The 10,690-nt window shown below is 42.3% G+C and overlaps 1 protein-coding gene across 3 annotated transcripts; it reads left to right on the forward strand.

The window, feature by feature from the left end:
* The first annotated feature begins 841 nt into the window (after positions 1 to 841).
* On the forward strand, positions 842 to 9,150 carry LOC116353084 (platelet glycoprotein V-like). Of its 3 annotated transcripts, none has more exons than XR_004202435.1 (3): positions 842 to 985; positions 2,580 to 6,887; positions 8,712 to 9,150. XR_004202435.1 is itself a non-coding variant. In XM_031786381.1 (2 exons), exon 2 carries the CDS (start codon positions 2,585 to 2,587, stop codon positions 4,178 to 4,180), a length of 1,596 nt encoding a protein of 531 aa, XP_031642241.1. In that variant the 5' UTR covers positions 842 to 985; positions 2,580 to 2,584; the 3' UTR covers positions 4,181 to 9,150. The 3 variants fall into 3 exon arrangements, 1 of the variants encoding a protein (XP_031642241.1); XR_004202436.1 differs by having other exon boundaries at positions 8,740 to 9,150; XM_031786381.1 differs by having other exon boundaries at positions 2,580 to 9,150.
* The last annotated feature ends 1,540 nt before the right edge of the window (positions 9,151 to 10,690 follow it).

A 10,690-nucleotide genomic window follows, 5' to 3' on the forward strand; every position in this document is an offset into this window, starting at 1 on the left:
GAGCAAAAAGAGTGACCAAATTAAGACAGTCTGTATGAATTGGAGAGTGGTTACATTTCTCCAACTCCATCCCGGGCAGGGAGGACACTTTGTTATTGTCTCAACTGCTGATTACCACCTTAAATACAGTATTATTTACACATTGTTATATAAATTAATACATAGTATTTAGGCTATTCAATCTTGTATCAAAAAAATGTATTGTTTTAATTATATTTGACCAGTTTTATTTTAGTCGTGGTAAAACTATGCAATTTACAGTTCTACAATTTTGGCTCGGCTGAGAATTCTTGCTCTGTCTATGACTTTGTTTTTCTGCCATGGTCTCTGCCTCTCTTCCCCTCATTGTCACTGTGGTGATGCATCTGGGAGCCGAGTCATTGGCTCAGTCTGAACATCGGGAGTTGCACCAATGATAGGGCTCTCTGAATCCTACAGAGAGATAGATGGGAGTGGAGGGATGTCTGAGAAACCAGTAAGCCTGTGCAATCAGCTACCCTGTCAGAAAACCACAATGGAACATTGGAGAGAAACGTGTGGCTATGAAGCACCACTGACTTACCTGAAGCGGTAGAATTGTAGATCTGACTACAACAGGATAGGGTGAATTATTCGTCACTCGTGGCCTACTCAAAACAAAAACCGCAGACAAACAGCTAAGCTCGCAACCATACACAAATGCACGCAAGCACACCAAAATAGAACAGAGAGAACCTTTTAAACCTACTACATAAGAATGTTACGGGGAACAGCAGCATTGGCAACTATCCAGTCTATAACGGATATATTGTAATGTGGGTCTTATCTCCCCGTGTTCAGCGGCCTGTTGACCGGAACGCGGGCTTGCGTATGGTCTGCGCATCCTGCTAAGATAAATTATACGGAAATGGAGACGCATCCTATCAAGTCTCTCAATTACCAGGCATATAAGGACCAAGAGCAACACAACAAGAGCAAGTCTGCTGTGGTGCGTCTCGTTTGAAAGGTAGGCAGAATTCCTTGCATCAGTCTACTACTACATTCCTTTTCTGTTTATTATAAAGTACATAAACTCTAGTACTGTATATTGATTATTTGTTTGGTTAAGTAATTATTTATTTTTTAAATACCTGAAGTCCATAAACGTATCATTCTTGTGCAGTTTATATTTATAGGCTACATTGAGGACTTTATTGAATTGTTTTAGGCTATCTGGCATTATTAGTGCGTAAGCCTAAACTTCAGGGCCTAACTGGACAGGCGCCAAGTGCTTTTGGGAACAGGCAACAAAAAAAAGGACAATGTCGAGTTTAATTCAATAAGAGAAAAGCTGCGAAATTGAGAGTTGAAGATCAAGAGAAGGGAAGGCCTGACAAGTAATGTTTGGGAAAGAATTGGTGAAATGGTTAAAGAGGATGATTGATGATTGTGAGGAGCTATAGGAATTTGACAGTCACAAGATGTCACGCCAAGGGAACTGTAGCCTACTGTTCAGACGGGTTGAATTGAAACTGACATCTATAACCTCTGTGGGAGCAAAACTCATGACTATGATTACATTTCCATTATTAGCAGTATATTAGACTGTCCACATTGAAGTGCTGAGACAGAATGGCTGTATAAGGAATGGAACATATATGACCAGGGCCCCTCCACCATTATAACCTAGACAGCGTCAGATGCGGGCGCTAACAAGCAAGAACTGAGACGAAAAGATAATGGTGGAGAAAGGCCAAAGGAAGTTATTTTCATATAGAGGGAGGAGATTCTATACGTTATGCAAAGACGGAATACTATAAAGGCAGGGCTCTGTGATAAGAGCACTCAGCTGTTCCATGGAATTGCTCGGCTCTGTTACTTTGTAATAAAGTCTTAACTGAATCTACAGGTTCCAGTATCTGTGCAAATATTTGACTCAATATTTTCCACAACACCTCTCACATAGCCATAATGTTAACTCCTGAAGAATTAAGCACTTCATGCAGTAAAATTATACACCAAATGTAGGCTCAATTTTGACTGGGGAATAGGAGTGGAGAAAAAAGGATTTCTTTCGTTCAGCATCTTGAGAGAATGTGAATGCGCAGTCAGATAGCACCTCTACTGACGGTATCTTTATCAGCATCATAAAAACTGATAGTATTTCAACCACATAAAATATGCATCCAAGCCAAACTGAAATCTTATCAGAAAAATGTTGGGTCGTTTTCACAGCTTTCTATTTCCTCACAACCGGTCAAACTGAAGTCATTTTTAGATTTTTTTTCACAGAACATATTTCCCGTATTTTGTTTATACAGCTGACCAACGTACCACTAATAGGGCAACCAAGCAAAGTTTTTTTTAATTTTTATGGCCAAATCAACTCAAAACTGCTCAATATTTGGTTTGATGTTACTTAAAGGTAATATGGCCTTTAAAAAAAAAAACATTGCTTGACTATTCTGGCCCATTGACTACTATCAAGGTGAGGAACCATCTAACAAGAAGTTGGAAAATACTGAGCTTCACCTTTAATCTAGCAACTTGTCATATACAGTACTAGCCTAATATTGATGATCAGCAGATTTTTGATCTTAACACATTTCTCCCTTCAATAGGCACCATGTGGAGCGTATTACTCTTTCTCCTGGTCCAGCCTTTGCACACCGACAGCATGGTCTGCCCTAGCAGCTGTATGTGCAACCTAGAGGGGGCCGTCAAATGTGTGGGCAACATCAGGGACGTGCCCAAAGGCATGCCCACCAACATGTACCTACTTCAGCTGAATGGCACCAACATGAAGGTTCTGAACGAACAGAGTCTGGCCATGTTGCCCCTTATGCTGCGTTTAGGCATCAGCCACAGCCCCCTGGACACCATCCACCCTGAGGCCTTCCATGTGGCCCCGCAGCTCCTCTCCATCAAGCTGTCATCCAACGCCCTCTCCAGCCTCCCTTCCCGGGTGTTCAGCCCCTTGGTCAGCCTGGAGCAGCTGCATCTGGATGACAATCGTCTGGAGTCCATCGCTCCCGTGTTGTTCGAGGGTCTGGCCAACCTGAACGAACTGGACGTCAGTAACAACGCCATCGCTCACCTCGCCCCCAATGTTTTCCACGGACTGAGTAGCCTGCGCTATCTCAACCTGGGGAGAAACTCCCTGCAGCAGCTGCCCCCCACCTTGTTCCACTCATTGACGCGGTTGCAGTTCCTCATGCTCTACAACAACAAGCTAGAGCGGCTGGAGGTGGGTGCCTTCGACGAGCTGGCCAACCTCCTGGAGCTCAAACTGCACAACAACCAGATCGCATACATCCCCCCCGAGGTGTTCTGGGCCCTAGGCAACCTCATGACACTCACCATGTCCTCCAACCTGCTCCAGGGCGTCCCGAATGAAAGCTTCTACCACCTTCCCAAACTCACCAAGCTCACTATCTACAAAAACCCTCTGCTGTCACTGCCTGATAAGTTGATGGGCCACATGCCCAGGATGAAGGAATTCTACCTGTATGACACCAACCTCAGCACCGTGCCCTGGAGCCTGTTTGCCAACATGAGCGGGATGGAGAGGCTCTCCCTGCACCTCAACAACAAGCTGAGGGAGCTGCCCCCTGACCTTTTTTGCTGCTTGCCCAACCTCCAGAAGCTTTCTCTCAAGTCCAATGACATCCAGGATCTACATCCAGATATCTTCTCCAAGCTGGCCAATATGGACACTCTGCTCCTGAATGATAACAAGCTTCGATCCCTTTCTGAGGACATATTTAAGGGCAACCCCAGTTTGGCCAGCATCGAGCTGAAGAACAACCAGCTGCGGACCCTTCCGGGGGAGGTCTTCTCTACTCCAGGGGGTTTAAGGGTTGTTACTCTGAGTGGCAACCCATGGGACTGCAGGTGTGGCATCAGAGACATTGCAAGTTGGATAAAGCTTAATGAAGGCGTGGTTAGTGATCGGACGGATGTGATATGTCGTAATCCGTACCCTCTACTTCTCCGCCCACTTGGTTCCCTACTCAACGAAGAGTTTAAGTGTGACGTTACCACACCCTCGAGCAGCCGCTCCACCCGCTCTTCGATTGAACTCAGCCATGCCGTTTCCACTACAGCTCTTGAGGAGCAAGAGGTGGTAGACTTCACAGCCACAACTACTGCACCCGAGGCTCCATCAACCCAACAAACAGAAAATCCTACTGAGTGTCCGGTTCACCACACCTGGGACTAGGCGCACAACAGCTGCCACACCGACCGCCGACGTTCTCGACATTCTTGACGACTATATATTCAAGCCTATGGGCACCGAATCGCTCCCCGTCCATGTCCTATCCCCGCCCTTCCACGACAGGCTGGTGTTTGAGAACGGGCTCGAGTTTGTGCACAACAACCGCCTAAAGGGCTGGGTTTACCTGTGGACGCTGCCACCCAATGGGGCTTACGTTGGTTTCCTCATGGCTCTCCACATCCTTCTAGTGGCCACAGGCGTGGCCCTGATTCTGGCTGCCATGTACGGGATGTACCGTCTCCACCAGGCCACGGAAGACCTAGGAGCAATACTCAACAAACAGGAAACACGCCATCATATCAGAGAGGAAGCAGAAAGACCAAGATAAACTGTAGCTTCACCAAATGCGAAGATGAAGTACAGTATGTGTCGAGAGTATCATTGTGGTGAAACAGTTTTTAAAAGAATAGCGGAACAAGACCTTGGGAAACCTGTCAATGTAAAGCACAAGCCAACGCTGTCTGCAATATTTGAAGTTTGTTAGCATTAGAAGAGTGTAACTGACAATTTATTCATTAGGCATATCTCGTCTCCTCCCGGGGGTAGGAGCTTTATACAACAGGAACAAAGAATGATCCTCTCACAACATTGGTCCAAAGAGCCAGACCGTTATGGAGTTAGGCTAGCTCTTTTTAAATTATTATTGTGAAAATAACGGATGACGGTATTGATGACTACGCGGACCGAGCGAACAATTTCTCAATTCTATTGGGTGAACCATATGTTCACTAAGCTGTGGGTAAAATTCACCTCTGGTGGAGTACAAGCTAAGCAACCTTGTCTTACTCCTAAGAGTTTTCCAGTCAATTAATGGCCATATGGTGACAGTACGCATTCTTTCAGCAATACAACGATTGGCAACATCTAACCAGTGGAAAATAACGTTGTCATGGCTTATTAGTTAGATAGAGGTCATACTGTTTCTGCAGCTGGGGAAAGTAAGCCGAACCGCATGAATAGTAATGTCCTGATGTCATAAGATGATCTTATTCCTGTCTTTCCCACTAGCAGCTATGAGTGATCCTAATATGCCTGTATATTTTACACACGCACGCACGCACGCACACACACACACACACACGTAAGTGAGGTACTGATATCTTACTATTTAACTGCTCAGAGAGATCTTGGTAGGCCAACAGGTGTGAATTATGAAAATTAGGGGACTTTTGGATGACCCCCACAAATCACAAGACCAATTGTAGTCATTTAACTGTATTAAACACATTGAAAAAAAGCAGAAAAGGGGACAAGGGGACAAGGGGACAAGGGGACATGAGCTTCATGTATTGTAGGTGAGCCGATGCTTTTCTTTTGACTCACGGGACACGACGGACAGATACGATGAGGCTCCTATCTCAGTCCTAAAGAATGGGAAGCTCAAGTACACCATTTGTCAATATCATAGTGTAGTAAGACATTTTTCGTTGGGAAATGTTCATTGCAATGTTCCTTCCAAAACAAAAACAAGCACCCACATGAAAAACTGTTTAAGGCATTGGTGTTCATTTATCACCATGTACAAAGTTGCCGATAAAACATTTGTTTTATCCCATTACTCTTGTGTTGGCAGATCATTCTCATATAGGCTATTTGAGAACTACACTGTTAAGATAGAAAGACTCAAAGCATCGTCATTGTGTAGTGGAACCATGAAAAGCAGTTCACCTAAGCTTGAGATCTGGTGTTTAGAGGGTGTTTGAATGTAAACCCAATGCCAGTGTTATAGTACGGTGAATGTATTTGAAAACAGAATGGAGATTCAGAAAGTGGTTCTTCAGTTTGAAGGTTGGTGTTAAGATAGTCTTGTGAAAACCATTTCTGGTGTTTCAGTGCATGTAAAAAGCAGCATCTGAACACAAAAAGCATGTTTTGGCAGACTGTCTCTCATACAATCAAATGGTTTTGAAATGAAAATGGTTTATAGCGTAAATATTGATTGGGGATGATTTTATTTGAGTTTAAAAAATTAAGATAATTATGGGATTTGAATACTTTTCCTAGGGTAGACAAGGGCACTAATTATAGGCTACTGTTGCCAGACCCATTGAGATTAGAATGATGTTACAAATCAAAATGACAACTCTTTATGTTGTCAAAACATTATCTTAGTCCACTCAGTCAGTCTTCAGGACTAAACTGTTGTGCTGAACCACCCTTCTTGTACTGAGCACATCGGGCCTGATTCAGACTTGCGATAGACTTAATAAAATATGGACTTAACTAAAAAAATGTTAAAGTCCATGTTAAATCAACTTATCTTTATTTTTTCTGTGCTTTGTTTAGAAAGATTAGTAACAGGAGACTGATTAAATAGTTAATTTTACCCACTCAACCACACAGCCACGTACCGTGTGAAGAACTTGGGCCCCCATATCAGAATGTTTAGATTAAAGGCAAAATTTGAACTTCAGACATTGTGCTTCTTTACTGTTTAGAATCGCTACAGTCTGGGGCATGGAGGTGGAGAGAGGGCATTCGTATCTGGTGTGCCCTCTAAGCAAACTCTATGGTCAAGTATAAAAACAGGCAAGCATGCGGGCACCTCCCCTTTATTCAGATCCTTCACAAACTCATACAGGAAAGAGCACAACAAACGCTGAGGTGAAACACTCCAAAATAATCCAAGAAAGTATGCGTCAATGACAATGTGAGTACAAAACGTAATTATTACACTGAAGAAAGAAACAGAAAAGGAATTCACTCAACAAGAACTAGCCAGCAGATCTGATCCACTTGCTTACAGCTAGTGATGTTACGTTTGATACCGGCGCTCCAAGGTATGCGTCGAAATCGCAAAGCAGCTAACCTCGAAGATGTCTGCCGATGCGTGTATGACTTTATCAGCAGTACGTCATCAATGACCTCTGAAGCTTTGTTTGATCACATGCTTTTTCAAACCGTATGTTGCAAAAACGCAAGATCCCACTGATCACGCCGTTGTTCCGGTGCCTTTTCCGTTTCCAAGCTGATTTCAAACACTGACCTCTACTGGACACCGCACATACAAATACAGTTAGGATTTTGTACAAAAAGTTTCACCTAGCCGGTAGCTTAGCAGATAGACGAGGGAACTATGTAACAGTCATGGACGTGAGGGTTCGGGTCGAATCCCGTTGAAGGCACACTATTTAGAAAACTATTCTTTCTGCACTGTTGCTCAAATTTGTTTTATATAGTATAGTATAAGCTTCTGTCTTACGCATCCTAAATAATGCCATAGATTCAGTTTTTCAAAATAGTCAAGCATGATGTATTCCAACTGATTAGGCAACTAAAGCCAATGACATACAGCTGTGCCACGATGCTATAATGAAAACAATGGGTGAAAAAAATATCTCTGATAATCACACACTGCTATTTATTGCTGACCAGCAGAGGTCACTAATGTGCATTGGGAACATAATAAAGCTCTCGGTAAAGCTCTCGGTTTCCCATCACTACTTATAGATGCACTAGGGTCAGACAGGCTTCCTGTGTAGATTAAGACACCCCGGAGCTGGCGCGAGATATGGCTCGGAAAACGCACCTCAATTCAGGGATGAGAAATGTGTTGCATTCCGAATTGTCCTCTTATCACAACTGTTACACCGAAAATAAACTGTTGTTTTTATCCTCATGCTAGCTAGCAGTAGCCACAGCAGGCATTGTGGAATGGCATGTCGCATTGAACAACAAAGGAGCTGATTTGTTGACACGGCCATTCCTAAATGGCTGCTGTTGCTTCTGCTGCCTAATATTAGGTTGAAAAGGACTGTTTTCTGGAAAAACTAGCATTCGTTAAATCTTCTACGCGTAACAGTTGGGATAATGGGACAATTAGGAGCACAAGGCACTTCTCATACCTGGATTGAGGTACGTTTTCCGAGCAATATCACGCTGGCTCCGCATTGTCTTAATCTACACAGGAAGTCTGTCTGACTCTTATACAGCTGTCAGCAAGCGGGTCGGATCTGTTGGCTGAACAAGGGTGTTTGTTTTGAGTAGCATTTCGGCTGCTAACGGTTGCTGTACGCTTATAGTTCAAGTCAAACAGACGTTTTGATTAGTTGGTTTCGTTTTCTTAATGCTACATGGTAGTTAACTGACACGTCGTGCAGATGTTTTTATGCAAACGAAGTTCTGTTTTTTGTCTTGCCAGGTATTTATTTTGTTTGGCTTGCCTACTAGCTTTATATATTGTTTGATGCCTGCACCACATGCTATATGTTACACTAAATAGCCACTGCCAATTTAGCCTGCTCTAGCGTTGGCCTGCCTCGCCACATGTTACTGCATTCCACTTTTGACATTCATATTGTTCTGTTGTTGCTATATTTACATAGCTTCATCAATGTATATGCATTTTGCATTCTGCTATTATTGTTTAATAATTGTATATTCGTATAGCAATTTATGAATATTATAACAGTTAATAACTTCATTATGCATTCATGCACCATCATTATTGCTTGTTATTATTATTTGCCTGTAGAGAAACATACGTACTACGTTACCAACAGGCTGGCCATACCTAACCAAAGGAATCAAGACAAGGATCACAGAGTAATGCCATCTGACCTGTCAACTGTCAATCATATCGTTAAACTCAACTGTACTGTGATTCAATACACCTGAACAACCTTCCATGTACCATCTTCTGAATTTAAAGACTGAATTCAAATACATTAGCATAATGGATGACTGGTGTATCGCATTGAGCCCTGGGCTGAAGTTTTGTATTAGTAGTATTTTTGTCCATGAATCTGAAATATAATGCCATATTTCCCTTGATTTAGAAGAATATGATTAATACCGTACAGATCTTTGAACTGTCTTAATCAATATTTAAAACATGTAAAAGACCTGTTAATGTTTTGTTGTCATTTGATGATTTGCAAAGAAAAGATAAAGTATTTGAAACTTCAAAATCATCTCTTGAAAAAGTAAATGTTGTACTCGTGAATTACCCTGTACAAACGTATTCATTTGTATTATCACAAAACGATACTCTCGTATCATTTCTTTGAGCATAATACCGTACATTTGACCTTTTTGGAATGTCCAATGACGAGTTTATCATATAAGAGCAGGGGACGTAGAATAAGAGGAGGTATTTCCATTTACATTATTTGGAAATTACAGAAGAAGGGATGTAATTCTGCACTAAACAGGACTCAAAACACCAAGTGTTTACAACCTTTTCCAGGTTAGTGCGCCCAGTCTCTTGCAATGTGTAGCACAACTTGATTAAGTGATGTTACAACACACCATGTCATGTTTCAGAACACCTTAAATCTGTCCCATAGACCCTTACACCCATGTGTTTCAAAACTCCAGCAAAGTTAAGGTTTCGTCTCCTTAACATTGGTGGCAGCTTAGTTGCCACTAGTTTTAGTGTTACAAAACACTTAATTTTAACAGTGTGTAAGTACAAGTAGAATTTAAGTCCCTAAAAGGGTTATAAAACCTGGAAAAGTACAAACACAAACTACTTTGGAAAATGAATGACAAATTCCAAGTGATTGAATATAAAACAAACAATGAACAAAAGAGAATGAAATGCTGAATAGCAGACAAGTTCATCGCCATGGCGACCAGTGATTAAGCCTTTCCAGTACATTGAACTCACATAACAGTGGGCAGAGATCACACTATTCACATCACTGACACACACTCAAATAGTTCACATCAAACACAGGACAGGAAATAGCAACACTGTTATTTTTTTTACCCATGGTCCCATAGTCATAAGTCACGAGAACTGTGCCTTAAAAACAGCCATCATAGATTAGGGTTCCCAGTTTGATTCGTCAGAATACTTTCAGTGAATGGAAGTCATTGTAAACTGGCCAATCCAAACATTTCAATTCACAAAAGGGAATCCCCCCCCCCCCCCCCCAAAATGGGCTGTGCACAGCATTTTAGCAGTAGCCAAAAATCAGACCAAAATTAAGCTAGCACTAATGATACTGTATCAGGGCCTACACAAACGTCTGTCTGTGTAAACCTTGCACAACCCATTACCTACATAAGTTGGCCTATTGCTCTTCTTGACTAATACAACTTCCCTGCAAAAACACCCTGTAGAAAGGACAAGGACCCGCCCTTTATTTTGCATGTTCCTTAATGGTAATCAGCTACATCTGTATTTTGACCACGCTGGTCACATTAAGTACATGTTCTCGCTGCTGCTGGGCTGAGATATACATTAACTCCACCCATGCTATCTTGTTTAGGGTGTAGTGGGGGGTATCCGTGCCCTTGGTCTGCGTAGGAGTCGTAAAACAGATGGATTTCCCTTTTACAGCAACAGAGAGGAATGTTAATAAGAATAGTAGGTTAACGTACAACCTTTCTTTAGGTCTAATTGAGAGCAGATGATTGCCACTTTACCTCTACTGGGCTAAAATTGTTTTTCTGCAGAAGACTGACGTTTCTTTGGAATCTTGAAATAGAAGAAGTGAATACCCC

Source organism: Oncorhynchus kisutch, linkage group LG13 (genome assembly GCF_002021735.2).
Source record: "Oncorhynchus kisutch isolate 150728-3 linkage group LG13, Okis_V2, whole genome shotgun sequence".
Lineage (NCBI taxonomy): Eukaryota > Metazoa > Chordata > Actinopteri > Salmoniformes > Salmonidae > Oncorhynchus > Oncorhynchus kisutch.

Coding starts and splice junctions, on each gene's coding strand:
- LOC116353084 (XM_031786381.1), top strand. CDS start 2,585: ATGTGGAGCGTATTACTCTTTCTCCTGGTCCAGCCTTTGCACACCGAC.